Source organism: Lampris incognitus, chromosome 18 (genome assembly GCF_029633865.1).
Source record: "Lampris incognitus isolate fLamInc1 chromosome 18, fLamInc1.hap2, whole genome shotgun sequence".
NCBI classification, from domain to species: Eukaryota; Metazoa; Chordata; class Actinopteri; order Lampriformes; family Lampridae; genus Lampris; species Lampris incognitus.
In genome coordinates, this window is record NC_079228.1 from 29,314,331 (window position 1) to 29,340,119 (window position 25,789).

Sequence of the window (25,789 nt, forward strand, 5' to 3'; positions counted from 1 at the left end):
GTAAAGAAATTCATTAAATTAGAATATTCATTTTCCATATAAATAAAATCTGACATCTACAGACAATCAGAACATGCATTACTATTTGCACACCTTTGAGTTGAGGGAGACAAATTGTCGAGGCCAACAGCCAGGCATTTTCTCTTCACAAAAATCTGTACTGATCAGTGGAAAAGGACTGGCCAAAGACGAGCTACATTCATGTTTTTTTTTTCTTTCTTTTTTTTTTCTCGAGAGCAAACTCATTAGGTCCAAAATAATGAAAATGTAAACTGTGCACGCACAAGGGCTGTGGGACTGACCAAAAACAACATAAAATATAATCTGGGGACTGCAGAATGAATTGCTCTAAAAATTAGGCATTATTTTTTCTGCAGCACTTTTTTGAGAGTTCGCGAAAATGTGCTGGCAAATGCCAATAATAGGCCTTCCTTTCACCTATTCAAATGTGGTAAGTTTTACTAGGCCAAGGATTCTTCACAACACAAGGAAACCTTGTTCAAGAGGCTCTCCAGAACCTTTTGGAAAAAGATTTACAACCGGATAATTTTTTTTTTATATGTATGAAGCAACCCTTGAGTAGTGAACACACACACACACAACCATGTAGATTTTGTTTGCCATTGTCAGAGCTTTGCTTGCAGTCTTTCCACCAAGTCTGAAATTCTTTTGGAGCAGTCTCAGTGGTGTCTCAAAATCAACCCCATTGTCAGTCTCTCAAAGGGTGCTCTCTAGTGTATTGTAGTTGTCCTTGAAGCTCTTGAGCTCCAGAAAGTGTTTGGGCCTTTTGCTGCGCTGGCCAGTGGAGGGCAGGTAGGTGACCTGAATGGTTGAGGGAGCGCCGCGAATAGGAGAGCCTGTCAGGTCCTTGGCGGCAGACTGGTGATGCTGGTCTAGGCTGGTGGTGCTGGAGTAGGCCTTCACCCTGAGAGAGTAGACAGAGAGAGAAGGGGCATTACTAAGTTAATTATTTCACCTTAGAAAGCATTAGTACAGCTATGACTGCAGTCGTAAAGTAGCTAAGTGAACTGACAATTTTATCAGCCTCAATCCAAGGTAACCAACATTTGCCACAGTAAATTTCAAGTTCAAACCATATTTTAAAATGCACTTACACATCAGCTAATTCAGTGAGAGCTTGCTGGTATTTCAGAAACTCTGTTTCCCCAAATACCTGAAACGCAAGAGTGGCGGTCAAATCATCAACATAACGAATAACAAAACTGTCAGATCATGTTTATTCTTTTAAATAACCTCTCACTCTAACAAATACATCATAGCTGCACATGCACACAGAAAAACAGCACATGTAAAAAAAAAACTAACAAAAGAAATAAGAAAAAAAAGGCACAACTCCACACACGTGCACTATCATTACACACCCCAGTCCCATGGCGAGCACTATCGTAACCCTCCAGAAGGCTGTCAATGAGTGCACTGCGGCTGCTCTTGATCAAAGAGTGGGAATTGCGTAGCTCCATCAGCCAGCTCCGGAAGTTGCGTCCAGTAAATGCGCTGGGACTCCGGCTGATCTCTTGTAGCGGAATGCCTGAGGTCAAGGAAGGTCAGGAGACACAGGGGAGATAAGAATAAATGAAAAATTACAATCTCTGTGAGGAAATGGTTAGTACAGTAGCAAAAGATGGGGCAAAGATATAATAGAACAGAGCATCGGTGAGTATTGATGACAGTGATTCAAGCATAAATAAAAAAGTTCTCCAATCTCCAGACAGTGATCACCACAAGGTGAACTATATGTTTTATTTTCTTGAAAATATCCTATTCCCATGAAATTAACTCTAGTCTGACACTACATGTGTCTAGATCATGAACAAAGCTACAATCCTCATTATTGCCATTTGTTTAACTGAGTTCTGCGGTGATACTGGTAATTGCATTGCTGCTTGAACATGCCAAGAGACCCATTCAGCAAAACAGAATTGTTCATACTGTTGTGTCAGAATTTTCCCGACTGCCAAACAAAAAAACATAACTGAACCTAAGATTTAAATCATGATCATGGGATCATCTTTGGGTACACATCTTCTACAAGCTTGGTCTACCATGTCCGCTTATAAGCCACAACAACTTTGCTTATTCTTCAAACTTGCCAGTACCTGCCTTACTCTTCCACATTTGGGTGCTATGCTGTAGACATAACAAACTCAGCATTGTATAATTTTTCCCGGGAGAAAGTCCTACCTGTGCATAACCTACATATTTGTGGATAAGATGTTATTTTAAGTACTTAAGCAATATAAAGTATCAAAAAAGACATTTGCTTACATGTAAATCTCCAGGCTTGTAGTTTTATTGAGTTTAAAAATATGTGGACACACAAACTAAGTTTAGATATATGTTTAGATACATTTACCCTCCACTTCATCCCTGATTAAAGGTTAAAGGCAACAGACACGGTCTTCTCTTACAAATCTACAGGTAAGGAGATGTGATTTGCAGAGCTACAATGTATATGCACAGTGTACAGAATAGTTTGTTAACTTTTCAAACGAGGCAAAACCACAAGTTGAACATTGTGAAATGATGACAACAATAGTAATAAACATGGAACTGAAACGATGATTTTAACATCATCGCAAACATAGACATAAGGCTTAAAGACAAATCTCTCACCTGAATCCCGAATGGCATCAAGAGCCTTCATCCTGAACAGATAGTTGTAGCAACCTTGGGAATACAAGCACTTTTTTTTAAAGCAACATTACAGAAAGTCTGACCATAATTGCTTTAGAGATATTCCAATGTTTCATGAGTAAAGAGTTGACGACTCACTGATTTGTGACCCTTGTTTTAGTCTATCATCATCTTCTGACAGGAGACGAGGTTCAAAACAGATTTCCTGAACCTTGGAGAGCCGTGAATCAATCTCTTCTCTAAGACCCTGTAATCCATCAACAACACAAGGATCCTCTGAACTCTCATATTGACAGCAACTATAGGCAGTGTTTTCCTGGCCATACATAATCAATCCAACTACACGGGGTTGGGAGAGGTGACAGCTGCGTAAAAATGCGACCTACACTTTATGACTGCACTGACCAGTGCCCAAAGTGGGACACTGTATACCATTGTGTTTTACAATTTATTACTGACTGTGGCAATTGCATTCACCACTGTAGTCTGTATACTGCTGCTAAGTGGCCATCTCTATGTCTGCAGACTTTCGCGAATTGGTTAGCTTTTATATATAAATCTCTTGGTCTTGTTCCTCCTTATCTGTGTACATGCGTGTAAAAACCAAAACCAATATGCCCTGTGCTCTCACGATATTCTACAGATGTTGGTCCCCAGAATTAGAGGAGAATTAGGCAAAACAGCTTTTAAATACGCTGCCCCTTCGTCCTGGAATAACGCACAGAAGGACCTGAAATTGTTTGAGCTGATTACTATGGAGGAATTTAAGTCCATTTTAAAGAAGTGAGAAAATAGTACTCTTGGTCAACGTGATTGCCCCTAAATTTTCACTGAAATCATCCTAGAAATTTGTACTTGTTTATGCATCATAACTGGATTTTTGTCCTCGACCTTGTATTGCACATTAACTGGATATTGTTTTCATTCGTTTGTAGTATGTGACAGTTGTATTTGTCTATTCGCATGGTTTGTGTTTATTGTTGTAACAATGTGTATGCTACTCTCTTGGCCAGGTCATTCTTGAAAAAGATATTTTAATCTCAATGAGACTTTTACCTCGTTAAATACAGGATATATAAATGTATAACCTTTGGTGCGTTGTGCCCTATGGGGGCATGGGGTCCCCGGCGGGATCGCATAGCAAAACGCATGATCTGCCTCTTGACGAAGATGAACAGCAACACGAACACCTGCAATGAAAAAGTGGATATTTAAAATTTAATAATGGAAACGATCTGTACGTTCTTTCGGATGAGCGGTTGTAGTAGTAGTAGTAGTAGCTTGATGTCTAACCTAAAAAGGTTGCCTGACGCTAGACAAATACTTACCAAACTCCCATAGGCCATGACCAAAACTACATTAACTCCAGATAAAGGCGATGACTCTGCCATTTTCTGTGCATGTGAAGTGTTTGCTTTGCGCTCCACTAATTTGAAGTCCAGCTAAAGTGAAGTTAGCTTAACGTAAAGTTGGCTAACCGCCTAGCTAACACACAGGCAACGTTAGCCGTTTAATTTTTGAGGAACGACTGCAGCGCAACCCAGCGGGCTATGTTGCCGCTAAAAACTGTAAACTGATATGAAGACTTGTGGCGATATTTCAGGGGTGACAAAATAACGTATCGTGCAGTGAATCGACTCATTTTTCCAGCGTTTGCGATTAAATTGACAGCTTTAGCTGGCAAGCTACAGCGAATTGAGGGCGGGGCGACATCGGTTTTACGACGCTTCAAAATACCGTAATAACGTCTAAGGGCGCCGTCAAAACAAGGGTGGATTGTTATAACCTGCACAGAATATTGATAAGCGAAATAGTTGACGGGTGTTATAACAAACAGCTTTTCCGTGCCTAAGTGCAACGCAGAATATGAATACAAACATACAGGATGGGGTTTCGCCGGCATTTGAGAACCAGTCTAATCTTTGCAGTTTGCGTTTTCTCAATAAAAACAATCCCCTGAACCTGGGCAGCCGTACTTATTGAGGTGCATACTTTTGTCAATGGATCACATTTTTTTCTTTTTTTTTTCTTTTATATCCCCCCCTTTTTTATTTCTGTGACACCGAGTGAATATTTGGGTTGTATGTAGCAAAGAGATCTGTTTATTCTTGGCACATGACATTAGGATGTGCCTTGTTTTCTCTTTCTCTCGTGTGTTTTTTATGTTTTCTTTTTTCTCTCTTTTTCCCTTATTGTTCACAGTAGTTGAGTTTGTATTGTGCAGCACAACTTGCACCGAATTTGAACAATGCGGCACAGTGGGAACTGAGTTTTGAAATATATAGTAGCTGAATTAATTTAAGAGTAGGTAAGGAGGGGTAGGAAAAATAAGTATACTTATGCTCCTTTTCGAGCATGTAACAGATAATCTGATGCATACGGAGATTTGTTCGCTGAGTTTGATATGTGGATTTTTGTTGATCACTTCAGCTTACTGGCAATAGCTTATCTGTACGTTATCTGCTGCTTATTTACATTTTCGAAATAAAGCATCATCGTCATCATCAAATGCGTGTTTATCAAATAATCAATTAGACTTGAGCACTCTCAGGTCAACCACTAGGCCTTAATCCATGTTTTGGACAATGAGATAGGACGCAACCTACGTCACATGTTTTGTTGTTTTACCGAAAATGTATTTTTATAATTGTCGCACATTTGTGCCCCTGAAAATTTGATAGACGTTCATATTACAACTATAAGTGGGCGATCACATGTTGTGGGTCCGGTTTCCTTGAAGCGCCCCGTCAACCACGTGACGCGGCTATCTGTGGTGTCAGAGTGGAAAAGAAACAGGTAAATTCAGAGTCTCGCTTTTATTGTCTGCGTGAGTCAGTACCATACAATTTCTCAAGTTAGTTTTATTAATTTGGGGATTCGGGGACTTTAACTCTCGTCCTAGATCCGACTCGGAGTTCGTCTGCGAGACCACTTGGTCGGGCGTATTGCAGAATATCTAACATTTGAGCCGTGTTTCTGGTCAGTATCGCCTGATATTTATTTTCATTTCAGGGGCCTACGGGCCCGTCTTAAGCCTCGTCGTCTCGTATTTGGGAAGCCCCGCCATTGCGCCGCGTTGAGGCCACAATTGGCGGATGATGTAGCAGAGCAGCGGCGCAGTTCGCGAGGTTGCTACCCTGTTAGGCTAAGTAACGTTTTGCAGCCACGGGAATCGGCGTTAGTTCCCGAAGATAGCGTGGCTAACTCGGTAGCCTCCGTCGAGCGGTACCCGACCGATGCGAGTATTTTTTATTTATTTTTTAGTCTAAATTGCACACGGAAGAAAGCAGTTTCACGAATTGACATGTTAGTGGCTGGTAACTGTCGAGCAACGGCGTAATCAACCAGGGCGAAGGGGTAACTTCTAGGCGAGGTAGCGGCGGTTACCCAACCGTAGTAGTAGTGTTCGTTTCCCTAAACCCCGCTAGCTGTGCCATAGCTAGCTTCGCCAACGTTAGCAAAATTAGCGTTGGTCGCGCCATGAGGCGAGGCTTTGAAGCGGAAACCCACCGAAACACCAAAGCTCCCCCATTAAGTGTTAGCCAGCTAGCCTGTTGGCCATGTGGTTGGGTTTGTGGGGGTGATTGATATGTCCGACGGGCCCCGGTCGTAGGAGTCATCTTTAGGCTAGTCAAAAAATAGGCTCTACGCAACGTTAGCAAGATTAACGAAACGCAAGCGTTCTCGAGGTTCCTCTGCTATCAAAGGAAATCCGTTTGATGTCATCGTATACACATCTTGGTGTTATGTCCATATGTTTATGAATATTTTGTGTGAGATAACATAAAATTGGTTATTTGTCGTACGTGGTTGTATGTTCTCGTAAAGCCCTACGGAACTACCCTGTGATTGTGGGCAATACAAATAAACTTGACTTTTGTTTTTACACTGATTTCTGCAACGTAGTTTCCCACCCTCTTAAGCCTGTCCAGCTAATAAATGATCGACACGTGTTATGAAGTAGTATGGAGTTTTGTACTTATACATAATACGTGTAGTAACCTGCTGTACCATGCATGCAACGCTTTACTTCCTGGGTGATGCCCGCGACAGCGCCTTGGAAAAGGCGCAGCAAAAAAGCACTGCCACTCCTTTGCATCACTTTATCAATGGATACGACGCTTCTGGTCGCTTGGACACCAGTTAGTTTTATTTTTCTTTCGGCCGCAAACCACTCCGTCGAGGGACACAAGTGTCAAGTCTACTCGATGTGTAACCGACATATACTGTGTTATAGTCATCTCTAATTCGTAGCGATCTGTCTCTCCTCAGGTGTTATTCCTTTGTAAATACTATTATTTGTATATACTGTAAATGATGACGTCCGTGGGCGGAAACCGAGCCCGGGGAAGCTGGGAGCAAACACAGGGCCAAACACAGAGCCAGACACAGCACAAGCAGAGGCCACAGGTACCACCGCCTAAACCCACAAGTTTATCACAAATGGCTTGAAAGAGTAAAAATAAGGCAAAAAAAAAAAGCTGTACAATGCAGTAGAAATTTCAACCCTGTAAGTAGTTGTTTGTAAAAATAGCTTTGTTGCATTACTGTTTAAAATTAGTACAACTGCCTTTACATCTTTATTAAAAAGTGTGTACCTGAGTTACACATAGGCTAAGATCTCAATTTGACATTCAGTGTACATATTGTTCTCTGCCTTTGAATAAGAGCAAGTCTACCGTTGGTTTTTGTTTGAGTGACCCCTCTTTCATGCTTAAATACTTAATGTTCTAGTTTTCTCCACAACAGGCTACTGCTGAGCAGATCCGACTCGCGCAGATGATTTCGGACCACAATGATGCCGACTTTGAAGAGAAAGTGAAGCAGGTGAGAGATGCACAGAATCTAATTTAAAGCCTTAGCTATGGGGTGCCCCGGTGGCTCATCTGGTAGAGCACATACCACATAAGGCTAAGTCCTTACCGCTGCAGCCTGGGTTCGAATCCAGCCCGGGCCCCTTGCTGCATGTCATCCGCCCCTCCTGTCGTGCTCTCTCTCAACCATCGCCATCAAATAAAGGCAAAAAAAATACTTGGCTCTATAATCTTTTGTCCTTAATGTATGTGAAAAAAGTAAAGTAGAACAACTTCGTCTTTATGTATGCTCAATAATCCAGGTAAGGAAATCACAGCAAGGTGAATCAGTTCGTCTGATTAACCTTTTATCTGACAACTATGTTTCTAAGCAAAGAATGAGCATTATGAAACCTTTTGCAGCTAGTATAACCTGAAAAAGTATTTTTGGTCCTCGTGACCACAAATTCCCACCGTTAACAACAAACACAACCATTTCCATTCTCTTTTTCTGCTTTGCAAAGTTGAATTTTCAAAAGCAAACAAAGCCAGTGGCACCACCTTTTCTTTATATATATCAACAACCTGTTTTTTGTAAGATCAAATGTATGTATATACTGAATTCAAACAGGTTTGATTTTTAACACCAGCAACACCTGTCTTTTGTCTTTTTTAGATTTCTCAAACATTAAGAATTTTTCAATTTTAAATGTGTAGAATCTAGTCTTGAATTTCAGTCTGGTATGTTCTTTATGAAATTAATGGGCCCAAGCTACTCTATTTCATTAAAAAAAAAACTATTGAAGGTCATACCTAAAATAAACAGTCCTGCAAGGTTTTTGTTGTGTTTTTTTTAAGTGAGGTCTACCTGTATAAACATGCTGGTAGGGCCCAACTTTATGAAAAGGTTCTTTCACTTTGTCCAATATCCTCTTGTACAATATCCCAAAAATATGATTTAAAAACTACTGAATTATATCACTAGTTTTTAGTACTCTGAACACTGGTGAACATGTTTTAATGTTTGATCAGGGTGGAGCATATTGAGAGGATAAAGTTAATGTCTACTGAATTTGTATTTATTTTGTCATTAAGATTTTTTTGGTCACAAGAACACTATTTGTGTGTATTATCTTTTTCTGCATAAATAAGAACCCATTTTTGTCTACAAGGGATCATTTCTGTGCAGAGCTCAATCATTCCACTCTCCCTTTTCCAGCTGATTGATATCACAGGCAAGGACCAGGATGAGTCTATGATCGCGCTGCACGACTGCAATGGGGATGTCAACAGAGCCATCAATGTGCTGCTGGAGGGCAGCCCAGATACTGTGAGTATGGGCTTTGTGTGAGGGCTTAGTGGTGTGAGGGCCAAGCCCCTTTGGTAAACAGCGTTGCTACTAAGTGACCAACATTTATCACCCTGAAACATTGCTACTGTTTAGTTTCCTAGATGCACTAGCAAGGATACGGGCTCCATAGTGGTGACACTACACATTGACTTGCTTTAGATGAAAAGTGTTCACCAGTCGTTTTGAACGACTATATACTGGTATGGTTCAGTGACGGCATGAAATTATCATCATTTGTCCCTGGATCCATTGAATTTGACCCATTTCTGCAGTAACAGTTTTTCTCCTCCATGGTCTACCAAAACTCAGTGGATTTGGAAAGAAAATTCTATTAGTAAAGCTTCCTGAATTTGTCTTTGCTTTGTCACTAGGACTCTTGGGAGATGGTGGGAAAGAAGAAGGGAGTTTCAGGCCAGAAGGAGACTGGCCAGTCAGAGACTGGAGAGGAAGGAAAGGAGAACAGGGAGAAAGGAGGAGAGAGGGATGTGGCACGTCGTCGTGGTGGGGCCCCCCGCAGGGGCCGTGGGGCCAGCAGGGGACGAGAGTGTGAGTTCCTTCAATGGCCAGGCTCTCTGCAACACTAATCCATTCCCATTTTCTGCTAGCATGTCTCTACAATTGTCTGTTTGTTTCCTTAAGCTTTGGTTTGGCTTACACAACATCAGGAATTAATCTACCTAACTGGGTAGGGATGCTCGATTTTTAGCGTGTTCCCTTTTTTAATTTGTATCAGTTGCCACATTTTAGCTTAGAATTAAAATCAGACTTTCGGTTGTCATCACCACCATGTTGACTTGTGCCTTGTTCAGACCAGGCAGGGCCATGATGCACATTGCAATGCTAAGCAAGTTTTGACATTTTTTGTCCTGCTACTGTGAACAAATCATCAACAACACACAAGTTATCTTTTGCTACATCTAGCTCGCCTTTAACTTAAAACAGCACACAAGGGACCCTTCCTGCTGTTGCCTTGGAGGGTAACAGTGTGTGCTCCAGCCAAATACAAAACTAGAGAATGATTTCTGGTGCATTTATTCTAAATGTTGGATTACAATTGACTTGCACATGAAATCACAAGTGTTAGTTTTTTGTTTGTTTTTTTCAATTAGAGTTATTTTAATTTATTATTTGTATTGGTGAAAAAAAATTGTTTGCTCCAATGCAACAGTTGGGATAGTTTTTCTGCCAGCCTCTGCTCTCAGTTGTGGGTTGTGTCCACATCTAATGCTGTTTGTTCTTTCATTCTTCCTCTCTGAAGTCCGTGGCCAAGAGAATGGCTTGGATGGTAGCAAAGCCAGTGGAGTAGCTGGAAGAGGCACAGAGCGAGGCCGAAGGGGAAGAGGCAGAGGAAGAGGGACTGCTGGTAAGTGATCAGACACACTCCCATCCTCATTTCAGAACCTTTTTCTGGAACATTCTTATTGTCCTAATTAATTTCAGAATCTGAAATTAATTATTTTGAGAATCTAAATTAAGTTCTACACCTTTCTCCTCAGGAGTGTCTGGAAGGCGGGGAGGCAGGTTCTCGGCACAGGGCATGGGGTAAGGGAACACCTGCTTTGCCTAAAACCAGGGGGGCTTTTGTTCCTCTCTCTTACCTGTTGCCATGGTCACCAGAGAGCAGGACCCCAGTCTATTGTTAAGACTTAATCCAAAGAAGGCAGGACATATGCCAGCCAATGGAGAAGGAGCAGCGTGGGTTGAGCACAGTATTTATGTAACTCAACTCTGTGGAGAGTGCATGCTTTCTAAACAACGTGTTTGAAGTGAAATTTGGATGGATCCACTCAATATCGTAACAACCCCTCTGGTTAACATTGAATGTTTGCTGTCTGGCTATGGCTTATTGTTCCATCTGCATCTCTCTCCTCTGGTTATATAGGTCACAAGTTTGTGTGTATTTCACGTGTTTGTCTTTGAAATACAGCAGTCGTAGTGTAGTATGTATCACTACAGAGGCCAGGGGTTCTGCTTTCAGCTGTGGTGTTTTTGCTGGTGTGTTTGCCAATGGCCATCTTAAACCCTGTCATCTATTGGTTTGTCCATCATTTCTAAACATGTAGCATCACAGCAACCTTAACGTTGTATCTTTCTTTGATACATTAGAAAACAAATTGTGTTGTGGGGTTTCGCGGTAACTTCTAAAACTAGTACTTTTTTTTTCTTTCCGAGGAGACGAGTTATGGTATGTGGTTCCCTTTATTGGGGCCACGAGGTTTACTGTCCTGTCCTAAGCCTAGAAGTAAACCACCATCAATATCTTTTTTCAAATATTCAATGGATGTAAATGGAGGCAGGATAAGGCATAACTACAACAACACAAGGAGATTCTTTATCAGTAAGATGTTTGCCAAAGCACTAAAAATAACTGTCTTCGAGAGATCTTTGTGCTCCAAGTTTCTGTGATATTTCCATGATTTGCGAAATTGTTATGTGTGCTAATACTTTAAAGAATATCATAAAGCATACAAGGATCGCTCTTTGTTTTATGAGGGATCTAGCCCAAGCTGTTTGTTGGAGTGAGCTGAGAGCTGGAGTTTCATTAGCCTGCTTTCCACTTGAGAGAATAGCCAAGGAGTTTTCATGTCACTCAGTTTGAATCCAGACAATTTCCCTTTTTGTCGTTTGGCCACTTGTCAATAGCAGAAATTTGATTATCAGCTTGGTCTCAGTATTATTAAACCAAACATCACCCCTTCACCTTGGATTGTAAGCCTTTTCATCCAGCCTAGTTTCTTTAAGGCCCAATTTAGCCTTGTCACACAAATATTTAAAGGAGCACACAGGCTTTTGGGCACATAAGCTCCCTGATCAACTTAATATTATGTGATAAGAAGATTGGCAGCAGTTTCACCTCCTAGTGTCTGGTAATTGGTGCCTTACAGTAACGCTTTTTGAGATTATGCTAGGTTAGCCTGCACTGTCTACGTACTCGGTGTGTTTAAAACTTAAGGGTGCACTGTGGAAATGTAATTAAATACTGGACACTTGCTGAAGTCAATCAGCTACCAGGTTTTACTTGCGCAACAGCAAGACAAAGACCCCCCCCCCCCGAAAAAAAAAAAGAAAAAACGTCTGTGTGCTGGTTTTGATGACCAACCGTCACTAGGAAGAATGAGGTCATCTGCAGCAAAAAGGCAAAGATTGAAACGGCTTACAACCTAAAGCAGGGCATATGAGCTTAGCAATGCTGTGTCCTTACATTTCTGGAAATCTTACATAGCACTTTTTAAATGGCTTAAATTGTGGCAATAATGCTAGTTGACCCAATTCATAGATGCTGCCATCATGTTCTGAATTTATATAGGGATGCACAATGTAAGTCAAGTGGATGAATACATTTGCTGTTGCGTAACAGCCGCAGTTGTTTCACCGCTGCGTTTGGCTTCTTGAACTGGGTAATGACCCAAACAAAATGAGAGTGAAACTACAGCGCAAGACAAGCCAGTTTGCTGACGGGTAATCGGTTTGTTGCTAACATTGTGTAAGATGGTCCGACATCTTGGGTATGTTGGTGCTCTAGATTGTGTGGCTTTTGGAGCTTGGATGTTTTCAATCTGCATGTTTGTTGTTCATTCTTAGCTCTTCTTAACCAGATGCCATGTGATAGAGGAAAATGGTTAAGTGTGGCAGAGTTTTATTAAAACACCTGTCATTAGGTGGCACAGCTCAAACAGTGCAGTGTTCACATACTGTACTGTACTGTTGTGTAGTAAAGTGTGCAGCACTGTATAAAGTGACTTGTGATTATGCATGTGATTTCCCTAACTCCATTTGTTAACGAGTAGTAGTTTGAAGCAACACATACTATTCTTTTCCACCCCTATTGTCGAGCTGCTTGTAATCGTTGCTATTATTTTTCCTCTAAAGCCAGATTGATAAGGGGCCCAGATATGATTTTTCGGGAGATGAGAGGTGAGTGCACCGCCACTAGTGTGTCAGTCTTGTTTTCAGTGGTGGGAATTTTGAGTGCCATTAAACGAGAATGATGTGTAGATGGACAGCATCAGGACATGCTAGACAGGAAGCAGTGGTCAGTGTTTTCCACAGGTCTCAAATATACTTGAGTCTGTGCTGGTCCATTAATAGATTTAATAAACAGTGCTTTACCACATGAAAAATTAGTCTAACCTGAGCTGATTTAGTTAGTTTGTCTTTCTAATGGCAGTAGCCTGAAGAGAATTCTGGAAACAACACTAACGTGTAGCGCAGTTGCCGTGGCGATGGGAGGGTGTGCTTTCTTCACTGGAATTCGAAGCAACTACCAAAGTTGGAAAATGATTACACAAAAAGTGCTTTCAAAAACTTGACAAAATTTGTGTTGTGTCTCTCGTCCGATTGCGGTAATCCCTTTCGTGCATGTGCTGAGCATGCAAAAAGGGAGTGAACCAGAATGGGGGTGATACTGCAAGGGGAGATTGCTCTAGTTAATTGATCATTGTTCCATTTACTCGGATGGATTAAAAAAAATAGAAAATTGTTAATGTGGGACTCCTCGGGGCAGCCCGCCCAGGTAAAGACTGTATGGGGGAAACACTGGATCATTCTATTGATAGGGAATCGGGAATAATAGCTAGGACCCATCTCTGACATGCACTGTTAAACTTATTCACACACACATCCTGAAAGCCTCCAGATTTTTGACTAATGCTCCAAATTCAAGAAAGATAATTAAAACTGCTAAAACTTAAGTGTTAATTAATTTTGTTGCTTGAGTGCGCATCTTCACGTGTGCCAGTCTGAAAGCACAAAAATTGTTTAAAGGATGTTTTGCCCAAAATGCATAATGTTGTGTCAGATCTGTGACACATGTTTCCGCCAAGCCCACACAGAAGTTAATGAACAATAAAAGGCGAATATTGTCCCACTCCATGTGGTCTTCGTAAGCCTTTCATTGTACAAACTGTGAACTTTGACCAAATCACTACACCGATCAGCCAAAACATTAAAACCACCTGCCTACTATTGTGTAGGTCCCCCTCGTGCCGACAAAACAGCTCTGAACCATTGAGACATGGACTACACAAGACTTCTGAAGGTGTCTCTGATATCTGGCACCAGGACGTTAGCTGCAGATCCTTCAAATCCTGTATGTTGCAAGGTTGGGCCCCCATGGATCAGACTTGTTTTTACAGCACATCCCACAGATGCTTGATGGGATTGAGATCTCGGGAATTTTGAGGCCAAGACAACACCTTGAACTCATTGTCATGTTCCTCCAACAATTGCTGAACAATTTTTGCAGTCTGGCAGGGTGCATTATCCTGAAAGATGCCACTGCCACCAGGGAATACTGTTGCCATGAAGGGGTGTACCTGGTCTGCAACGATGTTTAGGTGGGTGGTATGTGTCAAAGTAACATCCACATGAATGCCAGGACCCAAGGTTTCCCAGCAGAACCAGAGCATCACACTGCCTCTGCGGGCTTGCCTTCGTCCCATAGTGCATCCTGGCACCATCTCTTCTCCAGGTAGACAACACGCACGCACCTGGCTGTCTACATGATTCAACGTAATTCATCAGACCAGGCCACCTTCTTCCATTGCTCCATGGTCTAGTTCTGATACTCGTGTGCCCATTGTAGGCACTTTTGGTAGTGGACAGGGGTCATCATGGGCACTCTGACCAGTCTGCGGCGATGCAGCCCCATACGCAGCAAGCTACGATGCACTATGTGTTCTAACACCTATCTCTCATAGCCAGCATTAACTTTTTCGGCAATTTGAGCTACAGTAGCTCTTCTGTGGGATCGGACGAGACAGGCTAGCCTTCACTCCCCACGCACACCAATGAGCGTTGGGCACCCATGACCCTGTCGCCAGTTCACTGGTTGTCCTTGGACCACTTTTGGTAGGTACTGACCACTGCATACTGGGAACACCCCACAAGACCTGCCATTTTGGAGATGCTCTGACCCAGTCGTCTAGCCATCACAATTTGGCCCTTTTTAAGGTTGGGCGGAACCTTACACTTGCCCATTTTTCCTGCTTCCAACACTTCAACTTCAAGAACTGATTGTTCACTTGCTGCCTAATATATCCTACCACCTCACAGGTGCCATTGTACCAAGATAATCAGGGTTATTAACTTTCCTGTCAGTGGTTTTAATGTTTTGGCTGATTGATGTATATTGCAATGAGTAGCCTGTGATATTGCTGTAATAAATAATGCCAGGGTTAGGGATATGTTAAGCAATTTGGGACACCCATACGTAACAAGTGCATACTCATGGTACTTAAAGACATTGAGTAAAATTGGCTTAACATATTAATAGACTCGAATAATTTCATACTGTTGAGTTCTGATCAGGAATGTGCCTACGTACTCCCAAGCTTGATCACCTGTGGAGGAGTTGCCAAAATCCACCCCACAACTGTCTTTGGGGTCCGCTTCTCTGTTTGGTACTTAAGTCAATAGATACGGTATGAAGCAGAGTCTTCTATCACTGTCCTTTCCAGAACATTCAACCCTGCTGACTATGCTGAGCCAGCCCAGACAGAGGAGAATTACGGTGGGGGCAGCACCTGGAACAACACGGGAAGCATGGAGCCTGAGGAGGGAGCCAGTAAGTTAACCGGTTACCAAATGTCTTATGATAAAAGAAATGAACCCGTATTTTAAAGTAGAACGACCAAGGCGGTCATTATGACCGTTTTGGATTTTCAAAGTTTAATAACTTTGTGTGTGGGTGGGGGGGGAGGGGATACAGACCTGCAGCTCCCTGAATTCCCCCAAAATTGCATATATTTGCATTTGCAATGAGTTTTAGATCAATTGCACACACACACAAACACACACAAAAAGTTATGATAAGATCTACCTAAAACGACCATCTACTACTACTACTACTACTACTTTTACTTTTGGCTGCTCCCGTTAGGGGTCACCACAGCGGATCATCCGTTTCCATTTCTTCCTGTCCTCTGCGTCTTCCTCTTGTCACACCAGCCACCCGCATGGCCTCTCTCACCACATCCATAAACCTCCTCTTTGGCCTTCCTCTACATATTCAGCTCCATATTCAGCATCCTTCTCCCAATATACCCAGCATCTCTCCTCCACACATGTCCTAGCCATCTCAATCTTGCCTCTCTTGCTTTGTCTCCAAACTGTCCAACCTGAGCTGTCTCTCTAATATAATCGTTCCTAATCCTGTCCTTCTTCGTCACGCCCAATGAAAATCTTAGCGTCTTCAACTCTGCCACCTCCAGTTCTGCCTCCTGTCTTTTTGTCAGTGCCACTGTCTCCATACCATATAACATAACTGGTCTCACAACCACCTTCCCTTCAACTCTTGCTGATACCCTTCTGTCACAAAATGACCAATTCGTAATTCGCGTGTGATCATGCGCGTCATGTCATTATTTATGACGTGTTTTGGTTGCATCATTTCCTTTGCGAAATTCATTGCTCTGCCGTAGAAAAAAATAGCGTTATCCAGTGCAGAGTAATAGTCTAAATTTAATTTTCGATTATTGCCAGCATGTCTGGTTACAGATGCCTTTTCAGACGCACCATGACTACCATCGACATGTTGCAGTATTTACAGGCGTTGGACAGCGGGCATTTTAAATTGTTTGAAAAATAGTGTTAAAAGTTTTTAACTTTTTAATTTTAGTGTCAGTTAGTTTCTTAACAGACATACTAACATATGTAATGCATTAATATCTCAACTGGGTATGTATCTTCGCAGAATATAGAGTTTAAAAACCGTGGCAGTCAAAATGACAGCCCATGGTCGTTCTAGTAGTTTTTAAGTTCCAGTCGTTGCTTGGGTCTTTTTCAGTATTTCTTTTCAGTTCTTTTTTTATATTTCACGTTTATAGGCCTTTTTACATTTGAGATTAACAATATTTGTTTTCTGTTTTGTTTCTTAGGTAATAGTTTCACTTTTTCTATTTTACTATTCAAGTTCGACCATGTCTCCTGAAGTGTAAATTGTTTTAAAATAGTTTTATAGTTGTTAAAATGTTAATTTTGGTGTCAGTCGTTTCCTAACAGACATACTAACGTATACATTGTATTAATATCTCAACTGGGTATTTATCTTGACAGAATATAGAGTTTAAAAACTGGCGGTCATTTAGACGGCCCATGGTCGTTTTAGGTGGGAGTCGTTCTAGTGGGCCGTTCTAGTGTTTAAAAAAAAGTGTCTGAATTGGATCTGGAAGATATTTAAAATTCTATGCAACTTTCTCAAAGAGACTTCAATTCAAGCATAAACAAAGGTACAATTACTTGCTAACATAATTTATTTTTTCCCGTGAGTGAATTGGCTTTCAACGCTGATTTTATCTTGACATGATAAAAGCTTCTTTTTTTTTTTTGTGTAGTCGACTTTGGTGAACTATGTTTAATTTCTTGTGTGAGACGATCATCAGATCTTTTCTCCCCTGTGCTTATATCCAGGGCTGGAATACTCTGCAGGAGAGGCAACAAATTACCAGCCCAAGTTCGACTCTGCTCCTGGTAAACCTTTTCTGATTTTATTATTATGATTTTTTTTTTCCAGTTCCCTTTCCCTTATTCTGTTTGAAGCTCTGTTTGCTCAATATTTATTTTTGTATTGAACTGTTTTTCTCTTTCATGCCTAGGTGCCTGGAGAACTGCAACAGAAGAGTGGGGCACTGAGGACTGGAATGAAGATGTGAGTATATCTGAGCTCAAGTAGATGTTGTGCTTCAACTCCAGACACAAGCTTTATTGAGCACTTACAATTACCAGTCAAGATTTGGCAGTTGTCAATGCAGTCTGCTGATCAATGTAGACCAGGAACATCTCTCTGTCTCCTCTTTTCCTCTGTAGCTGTCAGAGACCAAGATATTCACAGCATCAAGTGTGGCCTCCATGCCTCTTCCACAGGAGAATGTTACCATTACTAAAGGACAAAGGTGGGTTGGGCCCCATGTATACCTTGTATTAAAATCTGTCTCAGGTGATTGGGTCACAATTGGACAGCTAAAAACCAGGCCTGCTGGTGCAGTGGTTAGTGCAGTTGCCTCACAGCAAGAAGGTCCTGAGTTCGAGCTGCAGGGTAGTCCAACCTAAGGGGTTGTCCCGGCTCATCCTCTGTGTGGAGTTTGCATGTTCTCCCCTTGTCTGTGTGGGTTTCCTCGGGGTGCTCCGGTCTCCTCCCACAGTCCAAAGACATGTAGGTCAGGTGAATCGGCCGTACTAAATTGTCCCTAGGTGTGAATGTGTGTGTGTGGCGGCCCTGTGGCGGCCTGTCGAGGGTGTCTCCTCGCTTGCCGCCCAATGACTGCTGGGATAGGCTCCAGCATCCCTGTGACCCTGAGAGCAGGATAAGCAGTTTGGATAACGGCTGGATGGATGGACAGCTAAAAATACAGCTATGAACATATCTAAGATAGATTGAGAATCTGATCACCAAACCACATTTGGAGGTGGTCAGATTCCTATGTGACCACATTGGTTGTTCAGTGTGAACATGTTTCCTAACCACTTAGGACTGTATCAGTGATCTGCATAAGCAAAAATACATGTACCTAATTATCACCTAAGACCATATATGGACAGCTGATTATTTTGTGCAAAAAGAAATATGTATAGGAATCTGAAGAGCTGATGTGGTGTTGCCTTTTTAAATGGAGACATGCCACCATATAGAGGATCTAAAAAGGGAACATTACATGTTGAAAAGTCAAAGTGTTTGACAAAGTAATAAAAATCCTTCATCAGAAGTTTATTATACCAGGACATTGATAAAGTCTCACCAGTTCATTATGCGAGAGCGCGGTGTGTGTTTGTGGTAGATAGGCTTATTTCTTCTATTCCCATTTGCATTGGCACTATTAGTTGTTAAGTAAGCATGTATTTTTAGTTAAGTAAATTAATGATTTTATGGACTGCCCCTTTTGAAAGACTCTATATACCAACTAGAACTTTAATTTTTACCATACCAACAAACCTCTTCAGTTTTATTTCTATAGCCCAACAACACAAATTATAAATTTGCCTCAGTGGGCTTTACAGCAATACAACATCCTGTTCTTTAGACCCTCGCATTGGATAAGGAACAACCTCCTAAAAAAACTCTTTAAAGGGGAGAACAAATAGGAAGAAACCTCAGGGTGAGCAACAGAGGAGGGATCTCTCAAAATAAGAGAAAAATGGTTCACATGCACACTACACAAACAGATATGTGTATATAGTTATTGCATGAGGCCCGTTGTCTTCGCTTGTTGATACTTTGAGTGGTGAAGTCAGAATTCCGGTCCGTGAGATGTGTGACTTGGGCAATGACATGTTTATCCAGTCACTGGGAAATGGATGTGGGTCAGGAATAGAATGGCATTTCCTCCACATAGTTGAATGGACAGGCTAGTATATATGTGAATAAGAGGTGTGACATAAACAATTACTGAAAACAGCATGGTTTTCACCCAGATGCAGCTAAACAACTAATCACCACTCAAACTGCATCGCAGGAAGAAAACGTTCCTAGATTGACTTATTTTTAAGGAGACGCTCTCCATTGGTAACATACACAAGGTGGCCTTTTATAGCTGCAGATCTTAAAAACAATCCCAACATGGGGGGCGTCCGGGTGGCATGGCAGTCTATTCCGTTGCCTACCAACACGGAGATCTTCGGTTCGAATCCCTGTGTTACCGCTGGCTTGGTCGAGCATCCCTACAGGCAGAAGTGGGAAGCCGGATGTGGGTATGTGTCCTGGTTGCTGCACTAGCGTCTCCTCTGGTCAGTCGGGGTGCCTGTTCGGGAGGGAGGGGAACTGGGGGGAATAGTGTGATCCTCCCACATGCTACGTCCCCCTGGCGAAACGCCTCACTGTCAGGTGAAAAGAAGCAGCTGGCGACTCCACATGTATCAAAGGAGGCATGTGGTAGTCTGCAGCCCTCCCCGGCTCGGCAGAGGAGGTGGAGCAGCGACCGGGATGGCTCGGAAGAGTGGGGTAATTAGCCGGATACAACTGGGGAGAAAAGGGGGGGGGGTCCGGGAAAAAACCCCAACATGGATTATGACTGAGTGGCTCAGTTGTATTCAATCATTCCACGGTTGTTTACACTTTGTAGCCCATGCAAATGATTATTTGCACGGACCAAATTAAAATCAGTGATGTTTGTATTGATTTCTGTCTGAGTGACCGCCAAACAGTTTTTTTTTTTTTTGAAAAGTAGCTTGCTGAGTTTCAATGGTAGGGGCTCAATTAACTTTCCACTGGTAGCACCAGGATAAGATTTGGTCACTTTTTTTTTCTCTCTCTCGCTTCTGCACAGCCCAATTGTTTATGATATGCCATCTAAATTTTCAAGTATTCGTCTTAATTTTGTTTTTGTTTTGTTTTTTGCTGCTGTAAAAATCCCCATAGAGGTTATTTAAATTCGAATTAATCTTTGAGTCTCTTGATGTCTCTTCTGCCTCACTGTAGAATTGACCTGGCAGTCCTTTTGGGCAAGACGCCCCCATCCTCCTCCTCGGAGACTGAGAACCCCCCAATGGAAGCTGCTCAGCCCCCCTCCTTGTCCCAGTCGCTGGTCTTCAGCAACTCCAAGCAAGGGGTGCCCCTCTCCCAGACACCATCTAGCACCCCTTACACTCAGCATGGCATGGTGAGACCCATAGAGCAAGTTTCAATACAGTTGTGTTAGGCGTTCTATGTTAGACTGGAAAAGTGTTACTTATCTTTAGAATTGTTGTGATATTTTAATTGTATTTTTCCTGTGGTTCCCAACATTGCAGGTTAGTATGCTTGGCAAGGGTTTTGGCGATGTTGGGGACCCTAAAGCAGGGAGCACAGGGACCACCACTGGTTCCCAGTTCCTGGAGCAGTATAAGACGGCCCAGGCGCTAGCCCAGTTAGCTGCCCAGCACTCCCAGACAGGACCTCCCAATACAGCCCCATCCTCCTGGGACACCAGCGCAACTACACTGGGGCAGTATGGTAAGGGAACACACTGCTTTGGCAAAAAGTCCAAAGTTAGGACTGAAGTGATTTATCTGTTCACAACGCCAGCCTGTGTTTGTGTTAGTGTTACCCATTGACACATTTATGGCTCCACTACTGATCCTTTTTAAATATTTATAGTTTGAAAACACTTTTTCCATGCTGAAAGTTATCTCAACTTTTGATACAAGATTTGGAAGATTGTGACAATTGAACAAGAGTGTTACATGTCTTTTTGAGGGAGAAAAATATTTACTTGTATTGGTGACCTTTTTGTGAATACTCAATACAGCTCTGTAGTTATGGTTGGTATGTAAGTCCTTAAAAAAGCCCATGTTGCTTATACCAGTTGGTCACACAATACATGTAAATGTAGCAAGAACTGGTTAAAGTGTCATGAATATGTTGTAAGGATTACACTCCATTAGTAGCCATAATATTGAGCAGTCGGTGTGTCTTCTGAAATACTGCTGAAATTCTTTTTTGGTGATGCCACTGGTGGGAAATCAGTGAGTTGAAAACTGCCCTTACTTGCTTGTTTATCACTACCTCAGTGAGCAGCATCAAAATAGGCTTCATTGTGTAAGAAAATACAAATAACAATGCTATATACCGCGATTGTAATGAATGGCAAATAAAGACGTCAGTTTACGGATTGTCACTAGCAGACACATTCCTGCACAATTCAACGGCATTTTGGAGACACGCAGACTATTCAGTAGTTTGGCAGTTAATGGTGTGTTGTCTGTATAACATATGTGTAGTGTTGAAAATATGGTTGACTTGCTGGTTTGCTTACGTGAAACACATAAAATATAACAGTAATTTGAAAGGGGGTAAGATTGTATTATTGTTATAGCGCTTCAAACAGAGCACAACGTGCTGTACAAAAATATTAAGAGAGAAACAAATAGATTTAAAGTAGAGTTAACAGAGCAAATCAAAAACTGACATGAAATCAACGATTTAAAATAGTGGTTCAAAAACAAATAAAATGAGAACTGATAAAACTCCCTTTCTCGTCTAGATATGAAAACTCAGCCAGAGTCTGCAGTCCACACACCCTTCACCAAGCGTCAACCCTACCAGACCGCCACCTCCACTCCCTCCATGCTGGATGTCTTCCTGCAGGACAAGGGCCTGCCTCCTTCCTCTGCTGTTTCTTCCTCTCCCTCCTTGACCCAACAGACGGCACCATCGCCTCATGTTGTACCTCCTCCTGCTTCCTCCCTCCCCAAAATGACAGTCATCCCCTCCATGGGACACCACGTTTCTCCGGGCTCTTCAGATGCCCAGGGTTCAAGTCCCCTGCCCTTGCAGCAGCACAAGCTCAAACAACAGAAGAAGCGGACCTCTATTAGCACCAAGGTGGCTATATTTCAGTCATTTCTCAATGACATAAGAAAAGTAAATCAGAAAAACATGGATTTGGAGATTCCTGGTTCTAAAATTGAAACTGCTTACTATTGGATGTGGGCCCAAACAACAATTTATTTCCACACTTTACCATATTTGTTCCATTCTGTTGCACATATGGCACACATTTCACCTGTAGTTGATTTTTCTTTTGGGGGGGGTAGTGTTGTTTTAATCGTTAGAGGTATTGTTGCAGCCCCGTTGACCCATTGAAAGTCATTGCCTAGCTGCTATTGGCAAACATCTAAACATCGGTCAACATCCTGAACCCAGGTTCTGAACATCGTGTTCTTAGATGCGAGTCTGTCGATAGCATGAAATGCTGTAATTTAGAACCGTAGGAAATCAAAAGAAAGTTGAACTTGTTGCTCCCAAGTGCAGTGACATTTAGTGACGATGTTTATCTTTGGACATGATTTACGATGTTTCGTTTCATTTCATGTGCGCAAGTGCATGAAATGACAAAGTGTTTCTGATTCTTATAAGCTGATGTGTATACAGAGAACCAACAGGCCAATATGTTTTGAGCCTTTGTAACATTTTAAAGTGTTCTTTGGCTAAAAGCCTCAAAGGGACACAAGTGTCTACCACAACCCATATAACTCTTAACAATATCATGCACACGTTGAATTTTACAGTCTACTAATCTTCATTGATCTTACGTCACATCCTGTTTGTGGTCCTACTGCATAAGCACTCCTTGCCGTCATCATTATTTAACAGCCTTCCCATTGCTCCTCCAGATTCCAGCGATGGCGGTGGAGATGCCTGGCTCAGCAGATATCTCTGGCCTCAACCTTCAGTTTGGAGCGCTACAGTTTGGGTCAGAACCGGTGCTGCCGGAATATGACTCTACCCCTGCCACTGCCACACCGGCCAACCAGGTTCAGAACATCCTCTACACCAGTCCCAGCAGGTTCGTAAAACTGCTTAACAAGTTGCTGCAAAAGCAAATTGAAAATGTGAAGTGAGTAGTATAAGAAAGGGAAAAGCCTCGAAAAAAACCATTACAGACTAACTTTTCTGTTTTTCAGTTTTACTTTATACTTTTATTTCTTTTACCATTCCATAAGTCGGCCTTGATTGAGGCAGGGTTAGAGACTAAAGGTTTGATTGCTCATGCATATGGAAGTCTTGATCTGAAATTATGTCAAACAAAAATAGGACATGCATAGCGGAGTATAAAAAAATATACTAACCTTTTTCTCCGTTTTTGTGTATGCTGTTATTTTCCAGTGAGTCGGCTCCAGCTCTTCCCAACCCTAACCAAATGGACCTGTATGACCAGAGAGCACCCCAGACACGACGCTACCCCCCCTCGGTCTCCTCCTCCCCTCAGAAAGATATGCAGCCCAAGGTGAGGCCACAGCTTCCCTCCTTCCAATTATAAAACATTCAACATGAGGCATTCATACCATATAGGCAGTGGTTTGCAATCATGACAACTGAGGGTCATGTCTATGCAGGTTTTCATTCCAAACAAAGTGACCTCACTAATCGGTTCTCCATCTGGCAGAAAGTGTGTTAATCGTTGAAATAGCTCATTTCAAGGTTGTTTGGAATGAAAACAACAACAAATATGTCCAGCCCTCCATAGTGCTTCTATTCTGCCAGGTAGTTGATTACATTCAGCTGTTGTGGCAGGTATACAGCTGTCCAGTTGGGTAGTTTTTTTTTTCTATCTGGCGCAACAGGTGCTGTAATGTACTAACTGGCAGAATTTTAGCTCCAGCAGTACTGATGCCTGGGGACTTGAGTTAGAACCACTTCTCTAGAGCATACTTGAGTAACTAACTCAAGGCTTGTAACTAGGTGGTAGCATGTTCACATCTCTAGATGATCTGGGATAATTTGGGTGGGGGAAAGTGGTTAATTTTCAACCCTCCTTCATTAACTATAATCTGTGCCCCTGTGGTGCCTATATCCCTCCAATGAAGCTCACACAGTGGCCAACAATAAAGGGGGCTGGTAATGCTTAGCCGTTCCCTGATGAGAATTTAGGCAGTTGCAGTTGAAGATAATCAGAATTTGAATACATTTTTGGCAATTTCCAAATTGTATCATTCAAGGTCAGAAATCTTAATATCCTAATTGTGTCATAGCCAATCATATTTCATAATACCCTCTAAACAACCTGTCTATTCTATTATACTTAGAATTTTTTTTTAAAAAAGAAAAAAAGAGTGAAATCCACTTCGGTGGTATTGTTTCATATTTTTTTTTACATTTTTTTTACAGTCCATGTCTTATTGGTTTTAAAGCTTAGATTAACCTTCTGCTATTAATCCACATACATGTCATGAATGATTCAAGCGTATTTAATGGGATGGAGAAACGAGATCTTTGCTTTTACCAAGGGATGGAGCCCAGATCGGTATTGGATGATTTTCTTTTCATATGACTCCATTGGCAGTCTTTGAAATCCCAAGTCTTCTTAACCGATCTTTTAATGTGCTTTTGTAGTTCGGAGGCTCCGCATACAATAACCACAGACCAGGGCCAGCCCATTCTGAAATAAATTTGATCTGCCCCTTAAGTTTGCAAAATCACAACCAGCAAGCCATATGCGATCCAATATCTTCCCTTTGATACACACAATAAATATTGTAACACTGCTGTAGGCTACTTGCCCTTTCAACACTTGTTTGAGCCCTGCAGATTCTCAAGGCTTTAATAACACTTCATACACAAATGATGCATCAAACAATTATCTGCACTGGCTCAAAATGCTTTCTACCAGTGCCACATTTGTATATAAACTCCCCATTTCGGTTTCCAAAACTAGATTGTTTTAACTAGATTGTGTAATACAATCTTTGAAAAGTGAGAGGATGCCTGAGGAGTGGAGAAGTATACTGGTGCAGATTTTCAAGAATAAGGATGATGTGCATAGCTGTAGAAACTACAGAGGTATAAAGTTGATCAGCCACAGCATGATGATATGGGAAAGAGTAGGAAGCTAGGTTAAGAGAGGAGAGGTGATGATTAGCCAGCAGCAGTATGATTTCATGCCACGAACGAGCACTACAGATATGATGTTTGCTTTGAGAATGTTAATGGAGAAATATAGAGACGGTCAGAAGGAGTTACATTGTGTCTTTGTAGATTTAGAGAAAGCATATGACAGGGTACTGAGAGAGGTGTGGTATAGTATGAGGAAGTCGGGAGTGGCAGAGAAGTATGTAAGAGTGGTGCAGGATGTGTATGAGGGCAGTGTGACAGTGGTGAGGTAAGAATGACGGGTTCAAAGTGGAGGTAGGATTAAGAAGAATGAAAGTCAGTAGGCGCAAGAGGGAATGCACATGTGAATGAGAGGGAGGACAGTGGAATGGTGAGGATGTAAGGAGTAGAGGTGACAAGGTGGATGAGTTTAAATGCTTGGGGTCAACTGTTCAAAGTAATAGAGAGGGCAGGAGCGAGGCGAAGAAGCGGGTGCAGGCAAGGTGGAGTGGGTGGAGAAGAGTGTCGGGAGTGATTTGCGACCATAGGGTACCAGCAAGAGTTAAAGGGAATGTTTACAAGATGGTTGTGAGACTAGCTGTGTTGTATGGTTTGGAGACAGTGGCACTGACGAAAAGACATGAAGCGGAGCTGGAGGTGGCAGAGTTGAAGATGCTAAGATTTTCATTGGGAGTAATGAAGAAGGAC

At 42.0% G+C, this 25,789-nt stretch overlaps 2 protein-coding genes across 3 annotated transcripts in view; one reads left to right on the forward strand and one right to left on the reverse strand.

Annotated features, from left to right (window-relative positions):
- Nucleotides 1-2: 2 nt before the first annotated feature.
- LOC130128841 (protein C1orf43-like) lies at nucleotides 3-4,326 on the reverse strand. The gene is made up of 7 exons (XM_056298597.1): nucleotides 3,984-4,326; nucleotides 3,744-3,845; nucleotides 2,794-2,902; nucleotides 2,635-2,688; nucleotides 1,383-1,549; nucleotides 1,116-1,174; nucleotides 3-925 (listed from the first exon to the last, which is right to left on the reverse strand). Exons 1-7 carry the CDS (start codon nucleotides 4,044-4,046, stop codon nucleotides 718-720), a joined length of 762 nt encoding a protein of 253 aa, XP_056154572.1. The 5' UTR covers nucleotides 4,047-4,326; the 3' UTR covers nucleotides 3-717.
- Nucleotides 4,327-5,496: 1,170 nt separating this feature from the next.
- The window catches only part of ubap2l (ubiquitin associated protein 2-like), a 40,827-nt gene continuing 20,534 nt past the window's right edge, over nucleotides 5,497-25,789 (forward strand). Inside the window, exons 1-16 of one of the 2 annotated variants that reach the window (XM_056298106.1) lie at nucleotides 5,497-5,634; nucleotides 6,928-7,065; nucleotides 7,405-7,482; nucleotides 8,668-8,778; nucleotides 9,171-9,345; nucleotides 10,058-10,162; nucleotides 10,296-10,341; nucleotides 15,258-15,364; nucleotides 17,209-17,268; nucleotides 17,394-17,446; nucleotides 17,605-17,690; nucleotides 20,210-20,390; nucleotides 20,521-20,722; nucleotides 21,753-22,093; nucleotides 22,885-23,057; nucleotides 23,378-23,498. In XM_056298106.1, coding sequence (XP_056154081.1) covers nucleotides 6,970-7,065; nucleotides 7,405-7,482; nucleotides 8,668-8,778; nucleotides 9,171-9,345; nucleotides 10,058-10,162; nucleotides 10,296-10,341; nucleotides 15,258-15,364; nucleotides 17,209-17,268; nucleotides 17,394-17,446; nucleotides 17,605-17,690; nucleotides 20,210-20,390; nucleotides 20,521-20,722; nucleotides 21,753-22,093; nucleotides 22,885-23,057; nucleotides 23,378-23,498 — 1,935 coding nt within the window. In that variant the 5' untranslated portion in view covers nucleotides 5,497-5,634; nucleotides 6,928-6,969. The remainder of the gene's footprint in view (nucleotides 5,635-6,927; nucleotides 7,066-7,404; nucleotides 7,483-8,667; nucleotides 8,779-9,170; nucleotides 9,346-10,057; nucleotides 10,163-10,295; nucleotides 10,342-15,257; nucleotides 15,365-17,208; nucleotides 17,269-17,393; nucleotides 17,447-17,604; nucleotides 17,691-20,209; nucleotides 20,391-20,520; nucleotides 20,723-21,752; nucleotides 22,094-22,884; nucleotides 23,058-23,377; nucleotides 23,499-25,789) is intronic. The other variant, XM_056298107.1, reaches the window with a different exon arrangement.